Source organism: Apteryx rowi, unplaced genomic scaffold (assembly GCF_003343035.1).
Source record: "Apteryx rowi isolate R43461 unplaced genomic scaffold, aptRow1 scaffold_16, whole genome shotgun sequence".
NCBI classification, from domain to species: domain Eukaryota; kingdom Metazoa; phylum Chordata; class Aves; order Apterygiformes; family Apterygidae; genus Apteryx; species Apteryx rowi.
Window position 1 is genome coordinate 887,040 of NW_020447863.1, and position 19,589 is coordinate 906,628.

The 19,589-nt window shown below is 45.6% G+C and overlaps 1 protein-coding gene across 1 annotated transcript in view; it reads right to left on the reverse strand.

The window, feature by feature from the left end:
- Positions 1-19,589, reverse strand: part of COL27A1 (collagen type XXVII alpha 1 chain) — a 168,403-nt gene that overhangs the window by 1,366 nt on the left and 147,448 nt on the right. Inside the window, exons 42-60 of the mRNA XM_026059675.1 lie at positions 15,591-15,647; positions 15,384-15,437; positions 14,183-14,236; positions 13,126-13,179; positions 11,527-11,580; positions 11,343-11,450; positions 10,793-10,900; positions 9,305-9,412; positions 5,965-6,018; positions 5,276-5,338; positions 4,770-4,823; positions 3,743-3,778; positions 3,186-3,203; positions 2,777-2,812; positions 2,416-2,442; positions 2,107-2,172; positions 1,511-1,679; positions 1,242-1,351; positions 173-391 (exon numbers count right to left, since the gene is read on the reverse strand). Coding sequence (XP_025915460.1) covers positions 173-391; positions 1,242-1,351; positions 1,511-1,679; positions 2,107-2,172; positions 2,416-2,442; positions 2,777-2,812; positions 3,186-3,203; positions 3,743-3,778; positions 4,770-4,823; positions 5,276-5,338; positions 5,965-6,018; positions 9,305-9,412; positions 10,793-10,900; positions 11,343-11,450; positions 11,527-11,580; positions 13,126-13,179; positions 14,183-14,236; positions 15,384-15,437; positions 15,591-15,647 — 1,449 coding nt within the window. The remainder of the gene's footprint in view (positions 1-172; positions 392-1,241; positions 1,352-1,510; positions 1,680-2,106; positions 2,173-2,415; positions 2,443-2,776; positions 2,813-3,185; positions 3,204-3,742; positions 3,779-4,769; positions 4,824-5,275; positions 5,339-5,964; positions 6,019-9,304; positions 9,413-10,792; positions 10,901-11,342; positions 11,451-11,526; positions 11,581-13,125; positions 13,180-14,182; positions 14,237-15,383; positions 15,438-15,590; positions 15,648-19,589) is intronic.

A 19,589-nucleotide genomic window follows, 5' to 3' on the forward strand; every position in this document is an offset into this window, starting at 1 on the left:
AGGTAAACTAACCTCTTCTCCCCCTTTTTTTGACAGTGGTCATGGAGCAAGAGGCATAGGCATATCTTGAGCCTTGTTTTGTGCACTAAGTTGGTTCAGCTTGACATTTCTAGGCATTAGCTTGCACTGTAATGGTGCTTCTCCATCTCTCCACTCTTTCAGGACAACGTACCTTGCAATCATCAGCTGCCACTTCTGGCTTGAGCTGCCCTCCTGCCTCAAACATCTGTCCATTCCAGGCCTTAAAGCGCACGGCTTTTTCTGAAGGTTTTTCAGATGAGCCTTCCCGCCACACGGAGGTATTCAGGCAGTGGATGGTTATGTGCTGGACCACCTCTGAGCTCAGAAGGCGAAGGAAGTTCATCTGGACTCTACCGATGTCAAAATCCAGCTGTGAAGGCGACAGAGACGTTAGCTCATACCCCCTGCAGAGGTGCGGGAGGGAGATATCGGTACAGTTAGCACAAGCAGCGGCAACAAAAACATTCCCTGTTCTCTGCTCAAGTCTGGAGGTGGCTGCACAAGGATGTCTGAGAACAAAACTGGTTCTGGTTTGAGTACAGGCACAAGGGCCAGATACAATGTCAATTTGGAAAATTTTCATGGGGACACAGCAGGTCCTTCACTTTTCAGAACAAAGTGGGAGGTTCTAAGTAGGAGGAAATTAATACAGAGTTCAAATTCAAAACTTGTTTCTGCAAAGAAGCAAGGCTACAGGCTCTAGTGGGGACAGCAGGTGAAACCAAATATTGCTACTGGTGTTTTTTGGTACAGGTACTTCTGCAAGAGAAATCCAAAGGCTATTCCAGAAAAATCCTGTAGCATTAATTTCAGCAGAAAGTTGTATATTTAAGCTGACCTTGCTTTTTCAGTTGCTTGTAGAAGACAAAATGCAAGAGTGACCTGAACATAAATCAATTCAACAATGCATTTGGGAGCAACATGTTTGCAAAATTACTGGCCTCTATTAAGGTTATGGGTTAATTAAACATTGCTGGAAATGTACTGCTTTGTCTTGGCAAGAGTCAGTATTTTTTAACATAAGAGCAGTCCTGAATGTAACAAGTACAACTACAGTAACTCTGCCTCAAGCATAACTCAGCACGCTCTGTTATAGAGGGTACAGAGTTATAGTGGTCACTGTCCAGTATCCTGGGATAACATACCTGTTTTAATAATAAATCTTATATAATAGTGATAGTGGTATGGCAAATGCAATGCTGGTGTAGATCTGTGTGTACCTTGGAGACAGTGATGGGGTTGAGACATGTCTGTCCACCATTGGTGAAGTTACAGATGACCTGTATGGTGTCCGAGGAACAGCCAAGATTTGGGTCAATCCAGTAGGTACCTGAGAAAATGGAGGATTTGGAGATTAGCAAGAACTCTTAGCCTTTCCTTTGCATAAGACCCACCTAATGCATCGCCGTCCCAGGGCGGGAGACCAGTCTGAATGACACTAAACGGCCCTATGGAAGGATGTGGCCTTTGCACACGCAGGGCTTCCTACCATCGTTCATCTTCTGTTCACAGTTCATGAGGTCTCGACAGATGCGTGCAGGGTTCTCCTTGGTTCCCAGGGGTCTTTTGATGCTCTGAATGAGGTTGCTGAGGTAGTGTAGAGTCTTAAAGATCTCCCCTCCATGGTCCAGCATCAGAAGTTCTGGATGTTGGTAACCCTGGAGAGAACAGGAGGCAGAGTCAGGGGTGAGTCCTTAGCATGGCTGACGGGTGCCTTGCAGGGGGACTAGGTGCTGTAACCACAAGGGTTTCTGCTTTATCTAGAGGAAAACCCAGTGGGCCAAAGACCGGCAGCACTGGATGTGAGCAGTGAGCCAGCAACTCTTGCCTTGTCCTGAACAGGGACTCTCTGAACTGCTTGGAAAGGCATTAAGTTGGAAGTTTCACAAACAATCAACACAACTAAAATGATATCCTTTAGCTGGATCTTTGCATGCATAAACCCTAGTTATTCCATGAGAATGGAAGAAAATTCAGAACTTCGTGTATATAGGCCTTAAACACAGGGAAAGAACAAACAAGCTTGTGACTGTTCCCAGCCTACAGCTGCAGCGAAGGCCACTAAGTTCAAAAGCACCCTCGTACCTCTGTCTTGAGCGCAGTGTTCGAGTCGATTAGTGACTGGAAAGCTGCACCAAAGCCATCTTGTTGCTAGTGTGGGGTGAAAAACACAGTGAGTGCGACTGTTAGAAGCTGAGCGTTCCCTGAGGCAAGCAAATGCTTCTCTGTCTAAGGCGGGGGCGATTCAAGCGTTGCTCTGCTAGCGCAGCATCTCTTGCTGGACCTGAGTGGGTCTTCAGGGTCCCAGCAGGCCTTTCTTGATGTCCTATCAGCATCTCAGCAATGTGTGCCTTATTACCATCATTAGCAAACGTACGGAAAACAGCAACTTACAAATGAGGCTGGAATTCCTGGCGGTCCCTAGAAACCAAAGCAAAAAAAAGCGCATCAGCCAGAAAGATGGGCAATTACTATTGCAAAGATAGTCTTTCATGTCCTTTTGAAATGCTCTTTCCTCTGGAGTCCCTCAATGCAGACTACTGAGAGGCAACAATGCTGTCTCTATAAAATACTTGGAGATGGTTTGTAGTTAAGCGCAATAAACACTAGTCCATTCACGCGTGCACATTTTTGCATATGAGGAATGGGGCTAGACTATAATTTCCAGTGAGTGAGCAGTCCCTCCGGAGAGTATCGCTGCAGTAATTTTAGCTTGTTTCAATAAAGTCTTTGAACTCTTTCCACATATACGTACCGGAGGGCCAGGGTGTCCTCGTGGGCCTGGAGGACCCTAAAGACAGAGTGGCATCAGTTAGTGAAATGTCTCCAGTTTGTATTTCCGTTTATCATGGCTGTCACCAAAATGAGTCTGTTCCCTGCTGAAATCCTCCAGATTTTTGACATTTTACAGTCTCCCTCAAACCCTTCTGGAGACAAGAGCTCGCCCTGCTTCCTGTCTCCCAACTTTGGTGCATCTGTCTGCACCTGTTCCCATCCCTACTGTCTCTCTTGTTCCTAGCCCTATGGTTCCCTAACATTCCTGTCAAATCCCCAGGTACTTACCACTTTCCCGGTATGCACAGTTACCTGCCCTGCAGTTTTTTATTTGCTAAAGCCAACCGTTTTAAATAAAAGAGAGTAGTCAGAAAATGTCAAATACTCACCCTTGGACCTTGCAGACCCTGCAGAAAAAATTGGAAGAAGCTGTCAGAAGATGCACATTAATAAAAATCTCCCTGTACAATCCTGTTGCCCCCAATGTGCTTATGCAAGGGCTGTGTGCTGCCATGGAAGGACAGAAGCAACAGCAGGTAAAAAGGAGGCTGCAACCAACGCTGCCACGTAAGACACCGGCAGGTCCCCATGCCGCTGGTAAGGACAGCGTGCCACTTTCTGCTCTGCCATTCACTGCACTTGGTTCCTGTAGATGCAGCAGTCATCCGTAAAGTGGTATCTTTTGCTGTGCAATTGGATTAAATAAACTGGACTGTTAATAGCAGAGCATGTGTATGTGCATGCATAGATGTATGTGCGTCTATGTGTGTATACGCGTGCGCACGTGTCTAGACGTGTGCGTCTCTCCCATGTGGGAGACTGATGCCGCAGCACTGAGCCAGAGTAAATGCGGGTCCAGCAGAGCCCAGAGTGACTCTCCCTCACTCAAATAAGAGAGGAACCTCTTAACACCAGGATGCACCCCAGGATGTGGAACAGCGCTTACCGTTTCTCCACGGCTGCCTTTGTCTCCCTTGGGACCCTGTTTCACACACAACAAGAGCACCATCAGCAGTTGCTAGCCACCAGCTCTGCTTGGGGGTGTTGCCACCTAGAAGCTCTTTGCAAAGCACATCCCTAGGCAAATTAGCTCAGGTTGTCATATTGCCCCCTCACACACACCCAGAGGGGAAAAAAAAAGCCATTACTGGATATTTCACAGATTAAACATGGAACGAGCACAGAGAAGTGTCTAGCCAGATGGCATCCCGGAAGCTGAAGCGCATATGGAGCAAGGGGATGGGAACGTTTCCCTTGCGGCTGCAGGGCACCGAGCCCCTACCTTCCTCGCCTGCTGTGAACAGCAGGAGCCACTTGCTTCCTTTTAGGCATGTTTACCCATGAGTCCAAGGCACGAATGATGTCTGAGTTAATCTTACTGGTTTTCATCTCTGTCAACATCAGCTTCTTTCTACTGAGCTTTGAGTAACTTTATTCTCACGTTTTTACGAAGCACTGACCTGAGCTTTAGTCTGTGTTCAGTGCCTTTGGTGTTTCAGGGGAGGCAGGGTAGGAATCCCAGGGTGGATTTTCAACACCTCCCAGAATCCAGCTGTTCCCAGTTTAATACATCTATCAGATTTTTTTTCTCCCTGGGGCCTCCCAGGCTGAGCTCTTTGGAAAATCTGGCAACTTGCTGTAGTGCTTACATTTCTTTTGAAAAACCTTCTGAATAACATTCTTGCCTTTTTGTCTGATCCCTTCTATCCCCAAACTCACACTTAAATAGAGTCGCTCCTCACTTATAAGTTAATAATCCCCTCCCCGCCGCCCCCCAATATATATGCAGCCAGGAACTAAATCTGCACTCTCTCAAGCTGCTCATCTTCAAAAGATTATTTTGTTTCACCTATTACAGCAGGACCTGGGATTTACTCGGGGATTTACTTATACTGGCCTCAAGCAGCTTGAATCTCAAATACTATGCTCTTCTAAAAAATACAGGCAAAAAAAAGGCAGAGGCAGATACTTACTGGACTTCCCGTGGGACCTAGAATACCAAGTGGACCAATAATTCCTTCTTTTCCCTAGAAAAGAAAAGATATGCATGAACCATCACGTGGGAACCGACAGTCATTTTTACCAAGTCTGACCCAGGGAAAAGCACTGAATCTCTTGCAACCTTTCAGTGCTGTGATCATTGTATTCCCTGTCGCTGAAACAAAACCATTTCAAAGACAGGCCCAAAGACACGAGCCCTCACAGTATGGTTGTCACAGCCCAGCTGAAACCTCAGAAATTACAGAAATAGATTTCGACCACACATAAAAGCGTAACTGTCTCCAACGGCAGTGCAGCCCTGTGCACATGTGGTTAGCTACAGATGTGTTTGGGTGGTTTAGAGCTGGTACAGCGGCCGTGGCTTGTATTCCAGCTCCCCGGTGAACCACTGCACTGTGCTCGTTATAGCACCCCGTAGCCTCAGGACAGAGGAAGGAAGAAAAATCCTCCCAAACAAAACAAACCAAAAACCACTCACCATGAGACCAGGCGGCCCACGTGGTCCCTGAATGCCTTTGAAACCAAGGTCTCCTGGGGGCCCCTGCAAGCAAAAATGAGATGCCAGGTCCTGGTAATGAATGCACCCAATGTTTAGGCCCTTGCTTGCAGTTCTGCTGCATGGACAGAGGTGTGACCTCTTGTATGTGGGAACGGGAAGGGCCAATTATTAAAAATTCTTTTCTTGCTTCTGTTTTGCAAGCCCTTTGCTCTCTTCAGAAAACAGACTGGTCGCCCTTTCCCTGAGAAACTCTATCCAGGGCACAGGACAAAGCGAGTCTAAATTTCAAGCCAAGACTCAATATCAGGAGCACACATCAGTGTCACAGGCACAGACCGATCACTGACACTGGAGATACGAATGTCTTCTGACAAAGCAAGAGCAACAAAGAAATTCAAGTGGGCAGAACAACTCCGGGCTATAGGACAGCCATTTCCCCTCAATTATTACCCATTTTAACAGGACAAAGCTCCATCAAACCATGTGTAAATGTGCACTCAAGGATTATTTCAGAAAAGAAGATGCATAAACTAAAGAAAGTTGGAATCACAACTTAGTGCCAATAGTTTCTACAAAGCTACTAACAAAGAATTTGCAAAAAGTATTGCATTGTCTGTCCCCAATAAAAAGAGGTTAGAAAGCGAAGAAGTCACAGGATATTCTCTTACCTTTGGCCCAAACATGCCTGCAATGCCTGGAAATCCCGCCTCACCAAAGTCTCCCTAGAAATGACAGCCAAGACAAATACAAGAACAAAAAAACCCAGTAAGTCAACACTGAACGGCTGGTCACTCAAAGTCACTCCAAAAGTTCAGGAGCTTCAGGGAAAGAGAAATCAAATAGTATTTTTCAATCCAAACAGAATCGATGAGACAAAAAGTACAAATGAAATCTGAAGGCGGAATTACATGAATGTCAGGCTAGAAGCAGCTCTGGAAGGTCTCACGGACTCAGCCCCTTTCCCACCCAAGACAAGAGGCGCACCTACAGTATTTCCAGTAGATGCTTGGCTAGTTTGTCCTGAAACATTGATGGTGAAAGAGATTTCATTCTCTCTCTACAATAGTGCCAGTGTTTCAGTGCTCTTACTGTTTAAGCTTCCTTTAATATGTAATTGTTTTTGATGCAATCTAAGCTGATTTCTCCTTGAATTTCCCTCGGGTTATAGGCTAAAAGTCAATCCTCCTCCTCTCAGAACTGTTTCTCTGATTTGATTAAGATGTTACCAATGCTTCTCTTCTTTCAAGATGCTACCAATGCTTCTCTTCTTTCAAGATGCTGGAGGTAAAAGGGGAGAGCTTGGAGTGTAGTCAGCAGAAGCAGGATGGAGAGCATCCACTCTAGCATTGGTCCTGGACATCCTCCACACTGCAAACACTGACCTCAAAACCCTTTAAAGCAAGCTCTTCTTTTATTTTAATGTCAGCTGGACCAGCCAACTAAAGGATAATTTCAGACTCTACTCACTCAAGCTGTCAAAAAAGTGCATGTTCTTACAACATAAACTCCCCCTCAAAACCAGGATAACTGTGCATATTCCCCAATTCTTTTCCGTTTCAACCCTGCAGGGATTTTTGCTCAATTTCTCAAGGAAAATAATATTAAGATATTTGGAAGACCACCAAGCTTGGATTAGCACATAACATGCACTCTCAGAATAAAAAAACCACATTGGGTAGAATGCTTTTATATAAACACCCTCATTTCATCATGTTTGAGATATATGTCCTTTGATACTTGCGGGCTTCCCAGATGTCAAAATGCAAAGTGATTCACCATTAAAAAAAAAAAAAAAGACAGCAACACACACCGGATGACTCATCTACAGTCTTAGGAACTTAAGAGATGGAAAAGGCTTGTTTGGCCTCTTGGCTGGACTATGTGACCATGCTGGATTGTACTTTACGGGATATTTTACAATGTCTCGTTCAGCCCAGTTGTAAATGACTCAAGAAATGGGGTTTCCACCACCTCTATTACAAGGCTATTCCAGAGTCAATCTATAGACCTCTGTTAGGAAGTTTTTCCTGCCACAATAGTGAGAAACTGCTTGGCAAGAATGGGCTGGGTTGGAATCGGTGGAGTGTAAGAAACTTTCCAAGGATACAAAATGATTTAACTGCCCATTTAGGGATTCTGGAAAGCAAACATGCTACTTACAGAGGACTAAGGTCTTTCCTGTGTTAGGAGAACCAACCAAGCCCTCTTTCTGGAGGAATTTAGGGCAAAAGTAAATGGGAAGTCGGAAGGGTTTTAGAGAAGTCTAAAATCACAAAGTCACCTCAGCTAAGGGCACCTGATCGATATTTATACAGCAGGGTAAGCAACTATAGTACTGGGCAAATGAACCTGCTGCTTGTGCACAGAAGAGAAAAATGATATTCTTATGCTGTTGGCTAGTACCTAGCTTGTTTGAATACTGCCGTCACAGGGTTTGATACAAAATATACAAACATAGAAACTACCTTTAACTGAGGTAGTTGGGAATAATCTGCATGCTGGTCATAAACATCTACCACAATTCAGAATATTTATTTGGGTCCATGTTTTCACTGAGTCGTTACCACAGGCAGCTAGATCAGATCTAGCCCCGTTGTGATCACAGCTCTCAAGCGTAATGAGGGGTCCACTCTTACCACCACACGGCCCAGAAATCAGCAACTTTTACAGAAATAAACGTATTTCGCCATGCAGGCAACCTTGCCCTTTAGCAACACAATGTCACGAAGTCAATACAACTGGAGAAACAGTCCCACCATGCTGTGGGTCACACAAAACCTCTTTGAGCCTGAGGGACGTGGATTAGTCACTGCCCTGAGCCCTGCGATGCACAGGTCACACGTGCAGGTTAAGCCCTCGATGGCTCTCCCACAGGCACATGGAGCATCCCAAGGCACTGTACATGGAGAACAGGGAGAGGGGTAGCTTGCTCACAGTCAACGCTAACCTGAGCTGTCCTTGGCCCTCGCTTTATATCAGTCCTAATCTTTCTTCTCCTAATGCTAGTTTTATATTCTTGGCTTAACTACATCTTCTGTTGGTGGTCGTGTTCTTGAGAAGCTTAGCCTGTCGTGGAAAGGGAGTGGATGAACATGTCTGCATGTTTCAGATGGCTGGAAACCCCACTGCTGCAAAGATGTTGAACAGATAGAAGAGATAGAGCAGATAAGAGAGATTTAAAATGGTTCCTGCTTCAGGGTTTCTAAAAGTATCATAATAAGTGATTCTAAAGAGATTACGTAGTTATAGTCTCCTCTATACACTGTAAGAACTATTCCTGACCTAAAGAGGTTCCAATCTAAATAGCTTATGCATTTTCAATGTAGCCTCAGTCTGATGAAGTGTGACACATCAGTGCTAAGTTAGACAATCCTGCCAGTAAAATAAATAAAATCACTAAGGATTAGGAGCCTGCCTGGGAGAGAGGTGTGGGCATTTAACGTCTGCTTCGACTGAGGGGCTCTCAGTATTTCCCCCACTGTGCTCTGACCTCACAGCTCCATTGCCCAAGAAACCGCACCAGGATATCTACCTGCTCCCGGACTTCCTGTACAGCCCCAACAGAGCTACCAGCTCCCCTCTGCGCCTTCTGGATGGTTTGGATTACAGGGTCCACTTCCAGCTCTCAACACTTCCTGCAGACTCCACAAGTCCCTAGCATAACGTTTCTCATCAAAAACACTGTCGTGGGGCCTGTTTGATACGGTTCTGGGGACTGGCTGCCAGCACTTATCACAGCCTTGTGACTACAGGAACGATGATGAACAGTGCGACTGTGCTGTCTCAGGGAACATGGGCATGGGTTAGACATCTCTTGCACAAGGGAGCGGTGAAAAGCAGGGAAGTGTTTACACTGGAGAAAACTATGCTGACACTCAAGCCAAGTATGAGCTCTCTGGTAAGAGGCTGTTCCTGGGTCAACCCTGCTATCCAGGCCTGCAGATCTGCTTCCTCTCCACACAGAAGACGGTTTAAAATCAGCTCTGATCATTTCAGTTGATCACTAACCGGCTGTCCTTTGGGTCCTGGATCACCTGGGCTCCCTGGAAGCCCCGTTCCGCCTGGTGGTCCTCGCTTCCCTGTTTGGCCAGTCTGCCCAGGCAATCCTCTTTCACCCTAAAAATAACAGAATCCAAGTAATTCCTAAGGACATGAGCTAAATATAGCAACATTCAGCTGAAACAGCCATAGATGGAAAGTTGGAAAAAAAAAGGGGCGCAGTGGGACAAGCAACATGGTTTCGTCAGGAGATCCCTCAGGTCTGCTAAGGCGGATTACTGTGGGATGTGCACTGTGAGACCAGTGATGGGTATGGCTGTGTCTCCTCCTGTGCTCCACGCAGAGCAGCAGCTGTCAGCAGAGCCATACTGCCTGAGTGGAGCTGAGGACTCCAACTTCCATTTGCACTTCTGTATGCTGCCTGTCCTGCCCTGCAGTCTCTCATAGTAATTGATGATTAATCCATCTAAAATGCTGAAGCCAACGTTTTCCCTGGCACCAACCCTGCAACTCAAGGACAGCAGAGAGGTGCCTGAGACCCAGCACTGCACTTTGTGCCACAGCTCTTCACCTTGCAAAGCCCCAGGAGCAAAGCAAACCCAGCTACACAAATCTGGGGCAGGCTAGGATGGAGGAGCAAAGAAAGTGAGTGCTCAGGCTCTGGAAAAGGGGCAACAAATTCCCCAGCAGCAAGGGTGTGAGCCTGGCATAACTACTCAAGGGTCTTTCAGTCATTTTTGGTAACAGCCTGTTATTCTACCCAAGGCAGCTGGAGGGCAGCAAGTGACAGTTTAAGTGACGTGTTAGGCATGATTTAAATCAGACCTGATAGGCTCCCCAAACCCATCTGGAGTCTTCACACTTTCTACAAATGGCTGAATTGCTGCTGGTCCAGTTTCTATCCTATGGCCTACCTGCACCAGGATAAGGATCAGTAAGAAATCCCAAGGTCACTAAAGAAGGTTTTTCCTGCCTCTTCGTGCCCAGAGCAATGCCCAAGCCCATGCTGGTTCCAGCAAATCCAAACCTGTAAGTATATGCTAAAAAACAAGCAGCGCAAACTTCCCATCAGCAGTTCAGACCTCACAGGGCAGCAGCTGAAGGACTCCCGAGTTTCCAACAGAGTCATCCATCCTGGACTTCCTAGAGGCAGGGCCATTTCAATTTCTCCAAGGCCACATTTTTTTAGCTGGGTATCTACTGAAATGAGGTTGGAGTGTTCGTAGCCTGGGTATGTATATCTGGAGACTCCTGAACTTAGTGAACTTTGACAAAGGAATAAAGGTCTCCAGGATATTCAGCTACTACAGATTTCATGAAAGTGGATAGCTGGATGAGGAGAAAGACCTATTAAGACTCCAGCTAAGTGAAAGATGGCAGCAGGAGTTCAAACTTTATTAGACCCTGGAGAATCCAAATTCTAGATTAAAAACCCCAGGAAGCCAGGCTCACAGAGTAAATTGCTAGGAGCGGTATCTTATGGAGTCAGAAACTCACCTTAAATCCTGGTGGTCCCTGTGCTCCTGGGAGTCCTGGTATGCCAGGGTTCCCTCTTTTGCCTGACGTCCCTGTTACACCCTCTTCCCCATCATCTCCCTGCTCTCCCTAGAAAAGAAACACAGGAGAGGTTAGGGAAACAAGACACTCTCTCCACCTGTGCACATCTCCTTTTGTGGGGACAGGAGAGTGGTGTGATTCTGTCCTCAGCAAGCAAGCATGCATCTGGGCATGGGTGGATTTGCAGATACATGTAGAGAGGTCTGTGCAAATAAGTATCTGTTTGTCAGGCTAGAAGCATCTGTTTGTTTACAGACTTGGCCGTGCAAAGGCATCTGCCTGCCTCCATGTGCATGCGTGCTGTTAAGAGCAACACATGATCCACTCTGGCTACATATAAAATAGCTGGATAGCTATATAGCTTTATATGTGATGAATACAGCATATAAAATAATCTATAGCTGGACTAGATCCACTTCTCCTGTGTTAACTTTTAGTTTTCCAGCTCTTAGTTGCATTTGGTGCTATAAAATTACAATTGCAAACTCACCAGCATCCCAGGCATGCCATCCTTCCCAGGCACTCCGTCCACTCCAGGGGCACCCTCTTGACCCTGCCTGCCCACCACTCCTCTAGGTCCTGGTAGCCCAAGGGTGCCCTAAAATCACAAAGGTGTTAATGATGGAGGTGTCTGCACAGCACTGGCTGGGGCAGAAAATTGAATCTTTACCTACCGGTGAGCCTCTGCTCCCTGCACTGCCCCGTGCTCCTTGCTTTCCTTTTTGACCCTGCAAACAAAGAAGACAGACATCTAAAATTGCAGCAGTTCTAACATCCCACTTGGGAGCCTGATTTCAGGGTGTGCTTTGGATAATGTTTGAAAAGAGTTTTATAAAAAGGAGATTCATAAAGTCAGTTCAGCACTGAGAGATGAACTGCTGTTTGGTTTTATTACAAGTGGTTCTTCGTATGTCTTGCGAGTTCTAGGGCAGGAATGAATAGCTAGAAGGCAAGGACCTACATTTTCCTAATACAGAGCAGATGAGGACAAATAAAGCAGGATGAACTCGAGGAAGGACTCGGTGCACTGGCAAACATTGGAACAAGATGCTTAAAACCTGCGTCCTCTGTCAATTCCTTGACAGCACAGTGCAGAACTGAGCAGCAAGCAAACGTTCTGCAAGGCACTGAGTAAGGGCTGGTCTGAGCCTTTTCCCTGCTAGGTAACCCCCTCTCTGTTGAAAAGTTAATGGAAGCTACAACGATAAGTGTCCTGTGTCTAAAACTTGCAACTCTGCTTTGTGAATAAAGAGGTAAAAGAAACACTTCTGATGTTTCTGATGTAGCTGTAAAAAGGATTAATTTCTGCAGAATGAATGGAAAACAGCCTCATCACCTTCACTAAGGGGTGTCTTAGTGAGGTCACGTACTAATACATTTTTAAATTAAAGCACTGCATTTTCTGTGCATTGTTTCTGCAGAGAACCAGACCAACTACAGAAAAAAATACTGCTGGGGTGCTTCCTCTGCTACTCAGTTGACCCAAAGGCAGTTTCAGATCATCCACTCGTGGGTAGGGTTAATTTATCTTATCACCTGGGATACTCTGCCAAAAACACCAACTGTAGGTTAGACTATCTTCTGTCATTAAGCCAGTGGGGTCAGATTAAAAACCCTTACATCTGCCAAGAGGGAGCAGGAATTTGTTGAGTATTGAGGTCACATGCTTACGTTTTAGCAAATAAAGTCTTGGACCAATGAGAATGATTAGCAAGCTGTCACTTCAGCCAGATGCGGAGGTAGGAAAAGGTATCAGGTATCAGGCTGAACCTTGAAGGAACTGTGCATGGTGTGTTATCTTGCTCAATAAGGGCAAGAAGTTAAGAGGGAGGGAATCCTCCAAGAAGCAGAAAAACTGTAAGGGTAAGTAGACTCCAAATTTGGAAGGTTTCAAGCCAGAAAAGCTTATGGTTCAAATGAGGAAGCGAGATGTTTGCCTGGCTCAGATCTCCTTAGAGACAGGAAAGCCAGCTGGAGACAGGAAACACTGGTATGGGAAACAGACACAACCTGAGGCAGTGACTTAGGACCTGCCCGAGATTCACCCATGCTGGAGCTGTAATTGTCTTGATATTCTCCACATCCATAAAACCAACAAACTACTGGGCTTGGACACTCAAATACATGTTTACTGCCCTCCCACTAGGTTCTCCACAGTCCTACGCATAAACCATAGGCCAAATCACATATGCTGGGGGAAAACATGAGAGTCCTGTTAATTAGACATTTTCTTTAAACTTGGGACACTATAAATCCACCCTGCTGAAACCTACCACATCACCTTTGGATCCCTTTGCTCCTGGCTGGCCTGGTGGTCCAGGATCCCCCTAGAAAAGATGAGCAAGAAAAATCTGTTTGAAATTCTCTTCTGGCAGTATCTTGCATGAAGTATAATGAACAGTATTTTTTGTGCCCCTGACAACACTGACTGTGTGGAAACAATTCAGGGAACAGGCTGTACTCAAACAGGCCTCCTGGGCAAAAAGGAGCAAGGAAATGTCTCCAGAGAGCACTTAGCAGGGTGTCATTTGAAGAAGTGATGCACTCCCTCACTTGGACAGTGTTTGTATTCGGAGAAATCATCACGAAATCCAAGATCACTCCTGGAAAACAACGCTGAGAAGCAGATAGGAAGGAGCCTGGTTTGAGAAAGGTACTGTACAAGCTATAGGCAGAACTAGGAATTTAGTGAACTAGTGAATACATCTCTGGTGTTTGTAGTACCTCCTTTTTGCATGCTGCAGTCCTTTTCTTGGTTTAGCCTGGAGGCCAGATACTAGAGAGCGACCTATGAAGGAGTGAGGCACAGTGGATGTTTCACTACTCTCTAACCACTCTCTTCCTCAACACACACACTGTTCCAACTTTTCTTCTGGCCATCCATTTTTTTGTGTGTTCTTGTGTCAGGGGAATCTGCTATTGGCAAAGAGGCAAAACATGCAATTTCTGGACTAATGCCAAAGAGAAGTTGGCAACTAAGGATACACCTGCAGATCTCTCCCCCTTCAGCTTCTTTCTGAGCTGCATGTTTCTAATGGTCCTTTTCTAAAGAAAATCCAAAGCTCCTGCTTCTGTCCCTGTCATCTGAGGGGCTACCACCTCTCAGAATAAATTAACTCCATTGGTGAATGCAGCAGTTTTACCCATTTCTAAGCCATATGACAGAACACTAAGATTTTAACCCCAAAATAGAATCTGTAATTCTTCTTAGTAGCCTTGCAAAGAATGCACCTATTTCTTACTGCAGCTCTTCCTACCCTCCTTCCCTTTTGCACCTGTTTTTCACATGCATCTGACATTGGTAGCTTACAATAAAGCAGCATCTCTTACAGGTAAACCTTGCTGTCCAGGTTTTCCTCTTTCTCCATCAAGCCCTTCTTGACCCTTGAATAAAAAGAAAGAGGGAACATTAGTTTGTTCTTGGGTACTGTGTGGGCAATGGGGAACAACACTGGATGCTGACATGCAGTGTGGGATAGGGGAAGACAGGCATAGCTGCATTCTGCTAATTTGCGAAGAGCGAAGCTTGTAGGTAGTATAGTACAGGCAAATTCCTCCCAGGTAAGTGATGCTCCATGCGGGCTACAGGACGCTTATCAGCTCAACTCCTACCTTGCAATTCCTTCCTTGATGCCAGTGACCTTCCTCATTTCTTAGACTCACCCCTGACTCTGGACACTCCCTCTCCCTCTGCTCCTGAGACCTAGCACAGCGTTCTTGAAAGAGGCAGCTAAGAAAGACTGCTAGTCACTATCTAAGCAGGAAGCAAGGCTTTCTAATGCACCCCTAAATACACACAGCATTGTTTTAAGTGAACGCTGCCCTACAGAAAAGACAGCAGCACTGCTGACGGAGGACATCTGAAGATAATGAATTAAGACTGTTCTGTACATTACTGTAGTAAGTTGCTTTGACCAGTTGCTTTTGGATGGAGGTAAGGCTTAGTCCTAAGAGCCTTTTCAGACCAACATCTAGCTGGAGATGCTCCACAAAGAGGACATCATCAACACAGGGGACTCATTCATAACTCTGGTCTTGCTTTTGAGAGAAATCCTGATAAAGAGGATTTTGGAAGCTTCCAAGCCTCTAAGTTAACAGAGTTCCTCTCATGAAAGCGTTTGGCCTTGAGTCTACTGCCATAGGCATATCAGTCTTGAATTATGTCCAACACTGACACGACCTATCTTGTATACATGTTCCCCAAGGTATTTACTTGATAATCACAAATGTCTTGAATGAGATGGTCTTGCTCATTCTTTCAGTCTAGTGAGCAGGTGCATGGCATTATGAGATGCTGATCTTCAGGACCCACAATTTGCCGTCAGCAAAATTTTTACCACTTCAGGTACAGATAGCTCAATTGCTCCTTCTTGTTTGAAATACAGTCCTGTGCAGCAGCGGACAAGGGACAACAGTCTGTTATGAATTGTGACAACTGGGCAAAGGGTGGATGTTCTGTGGTCTGATGCAGATTGGAAGCACTTCTCCAAGACAATCACTTTCTGAATCACATATTGGGAACAAGACTCACAGGATAACCGGGGTCTCCAGGCTCCCCTCGATCGCCTCTGTCACCAACGGGGCCCTACAAAAACACAGCAAAGGTTTAAGGTCAGTGCAAAAAACCTGTCATGTATGGCTTCTGCAAGCTCTACAAGTACAGAAGCAACCAAGCTAGTACGTCTCCAAAAGTCAGGCCAAGGCCAGGATTGATCAGTGAAGGGATTTAACATCTTACTCTGTCTCCGGGTGGTCCCTGCGGGCCTTCTACCTTCCCGTCATCACCTTGTTCTCCCTGTAAATAAAAACATATTAGCATTAATATAGACAACAACGTATATGGCAGGTGCTTCTGTACAGACCTGAGCCAGTCCTTTCATATCATGGGCTCCTAAACCAAAGCCTCTGTTGAATTTAATAGTTTTTCATCTAAAGGAAGTGTGAATTAAATTTTTTGTTTCACAACCTGGAATACACTGACTCTTTGCAGTGCTTTCCTCATTTCTTTGGTCTTTGTTTCTGCCTGGTCTAACTGTCCTCTCCATGGAACCAGGTGCAAAGAGTTATTTTCAACAATTTCTAAAACGAAACAAGAAGCATGTAATTAGGACAATATGGGAAATAGTTCTCTGCCTCTGAATTTTACTGCCAACAGTCAAACCAAACTCTTTAATCAAGCATTTTCCCACCCTCACTGAGGGCTGCCTAGACTGTCAAGGGAACAAGGGTGGTCTGCATGCTCTCCTTGGTTGTACGCCACCACTATGGGCTCTTCTAATGATCAGTCAGGTAGGACCGTCAGTCCCTTACACGCTCACTGTGTGAGAAACTCCACTCATTGATGGGATGCTCCCCAGCAAGGGCTCAGAGCTCATGGTTTGGCTGGTAGGTAACATCACCCAGATTACTTATAACTGAGGTCTCTCTAAAACATCCAAAGAAAGATCCTTCAAGACTCTCAGCACAGACACTCTTTTTTTAATTCAGTTGTATAAGTCATTTGGGGTCATGGTGTCCTATTTTCGCTGGAGTCCAGCTCAGAGACGGCTGTTTCTTAGCTCCCCATAGAAGACAGCTACATTCCAGCTCCTCTGGTTTTTGGCTGCCTCATATCACTGAGTCTCTGGCACTCTGGCTCCTTAGGAAGAACGTGTTTCACAGCCTCTTTGATGTTACAGCTACTGGAAAGAAGCAGTCTGGGGGATTCTGGCACTGTGGAGCCACTGTGTTTGGACTACTTGGGGTGCTCCTAGAGCCTTGAACATCCAAATCTACAAAGTTAGTTATGCAGAGCCAAGGTTTTTGTAGATTTATGCAATTTTCAGTGGTTGTATCAGCCTTTTCTGATGTATTTATGATGAGAGTCTTTGACTTTCTCTCCACTGCTCTCATCTTCTGTTTGATTTGGAGCTGCTGATGGTAAGGGTCCTTGGGCAATTCCTCAGTGATCCAGCCCCTGGGAGAAGGTGTTTGGGTGCTTCGGATGTGACGTTTGGTAGTGACACATCTGGAGCAGCAAGTGACCAGCAGTGAAAAATCTCTTTAACAGTGGAGCTGATGGCTTGTTTTCTGTAGGAATTGGGTCCATGGCTTGGAATCAAGGCTGTGCCACCGTTGAGGGGGACATGTTGACCCACGCTGACTTCTTGCTGAGGCTGGGCACCAGTATCAACATTCACAGGTTGGTATAATAAGACTCCTTGAGATTTGGCAAAATCTCTTGCAGTAACCCTTAACAGGTTGCAAAGAGCTTGATGTATATGCTTCCATTGCACACTTTGTGATAATGGCATTTTCTTTCACAGCTGCTGCAACATTTGTTGGATGAGTGTTGCTAGGATTTCAAACATACTCGCAGGTGATAGTTATACCTTCATTAGGAGATAATGTGCTGGGTGGTGAACCCCAGCATACTTGTGTGGTTTTTTTGGGAGGTATCTTGATAAAAGAAATATATAGATAGAAAGTGTGCCAGGACTGCTTGAGAATATAATATTGAGCAATGTGAATGGGAGATTTGGGTAGCAGAGCAGAAATAAAGAAAAATAACATCTAACAGTCTCTGCCAACAAATCTCCAGTGTTAATGAACTTGCCAGTTGAAGGCGGCAGCAGAATACCTGGCAACTGCTTTGCTTTCTAGCCACTATCAAAAGAATGCAGGATAGAAGGGAAACAAAGCCACCACATTTCTCAAGTCTCAGAAAAAAAAAAATCCTAGCATACATGTTAATAGGCAGAAGTCTTGGCACTGACTAATTCTGCTCAAACAGGATGTGAACACCTTTCCATCATGGCACTTAGGCGGGTGTGATGAACGCAAACAAAGCTCACACTTCTGGAGAGCTTTGAAGAGCATCAAGACTTGCAGACTTCCTCCCCAAAGTGGAGCAATGAAGCTTTGTCTCCTTGAGTGCAATTCCCCTCCCCACCTCATCCTTTGTCTTCTGACAGAGAAAATCCTGCAGAGCTGGTCAGCTCTAGGACTATGAGGCTGGGCTCCTCCAGGACTTCCTGATGCCTCAGCTGCTCAAGAGGGAGATGAAAGGTCTGTGCTAATTTTTTGGAAAGTTGCAGTAAAAAAAAAAGTTAGAGTAAAGGGCAGCAAAGTAAACATGTTGGGATACAAATGGAAAATGCATGGAGAAGAAGGGAAGGCTTGTTGTTGCTGGCTCCTATCCCAAAGTGAGATACACCAGTTTGTAATTTTTAAAAGGATCCCATCTGGACTGCTTTAAGCAGCTGCCAAATGCAGGCGTCTGCTCTGAGCAAGGCCTCTTTGAGGAGCTGTAAATGTATTAAATGCAGCAGAGCAGCTGGTTGGGATGGCACAACAGAGTTGGATTCCACCATAAGGCCTCTCCCCAGCCCACTTACTTCTCTGGAAAAGGGAAGGCCTTCCCCACCATTAAATACCCTCCTTTTTCAGCAAAGCTGAATTCACGATGGTGTTTAGAAACTCACAGAGCTGTCATGGTCCCATCTCCCATTCCTCTTCAGCTTTCAGATTCAGTCTTTCATTTTAATGCTTGCATGTGTGTTTGAGGTTACAGAGGTCCAGAGGGAAGGATGCTTCCTACCTTTAGGCTTGGAACCAGGCAAATCTTAGATCAGAAGGAAGGATGGATGAGAGAATTTCAAAGTAAGATCTTGTGGAGCACCTGGATGCTGCAGAAAGTGGTGCTGGTGACTAGGCACACGATGCTGGGCTCCCTTGTTCAGCTGCAGCCAGTCACCCAGCACCGTGTTAACAGACCTCCTGTCTTTCAGTGAAGACATGAGCAAGATCTGGCTATTGATGTTCGTTAGTAGACCTGAGTGTTCTCAGCAAAAGGCATTAGATGCTTTGGTGTCTTTGCCCGGCTTCAGCTTAGATAATTACATATAGAGTTCATTTTATCATCCTGGACCAAGCTATCGGCACCCTGATAACAAAAGATCCATGTTACCTCTGAAGGAGTGCTCCTCTAGTGTCCATCTGGAGAAGAATATTCTTCTAGATATGTACAGCCACTGTCTTTTATTCTCGCAGACACCCTGTGATTGCTTTTTTTCTGTGGATCCCGACTGCTGTCTGTCCAGACCCTTGGCAGTTGCTCACTGGCAGAATATGTCCCTAATGCATCTTCTACCACTGCAGGAACAGAAGGGTCCCTAGCAAGGCTTAATCCCCAAAGCCATTTCCAATCCAGACAGTAAGACCATTGCCAGAGGGAGTAGGATTTGTGTCTCCTTGAGTCTGACTCCCCTCACAGCTGAGCCTTTACTAGTGTGCTGCACTTCACCAAATGCAGGAGCTACAGGCTGGGAACTTTTCTTGCAACTGAGCGAGTGGAGTGGCACAGGCAGCTCTGTCAAATCAGCTCCGGTGAAGGGGAGACTGCTTCACTGAGCACTTCAGATTAATGATTTGGAGACCACTTGATACTGAAACAATGGGAGCTTTCAAGATGACAACTTTGAATGAAGAGGGATTAAAAAAAGCAGCAGCTGCAATTTAAACAACAGAGATAAATATCTGCACCTCTCTTATTCCTCCTGCTCTAAAGGCAATGGCTGATTTTGCTTTTGGTAGTCACTACTCACAAATTTTGCCAGGATGCTCAAATTTCCGTAGTGGGATTGTGAGAAACCTCTGGCCAGGCTCTCAACAGACAACGTGCTTGGCTGTGAGCTGTCACGTTATTAACCTGAGCTGGTGGTGCTTGGTTAACACTTGCCACTTCTCTGATGGCCAC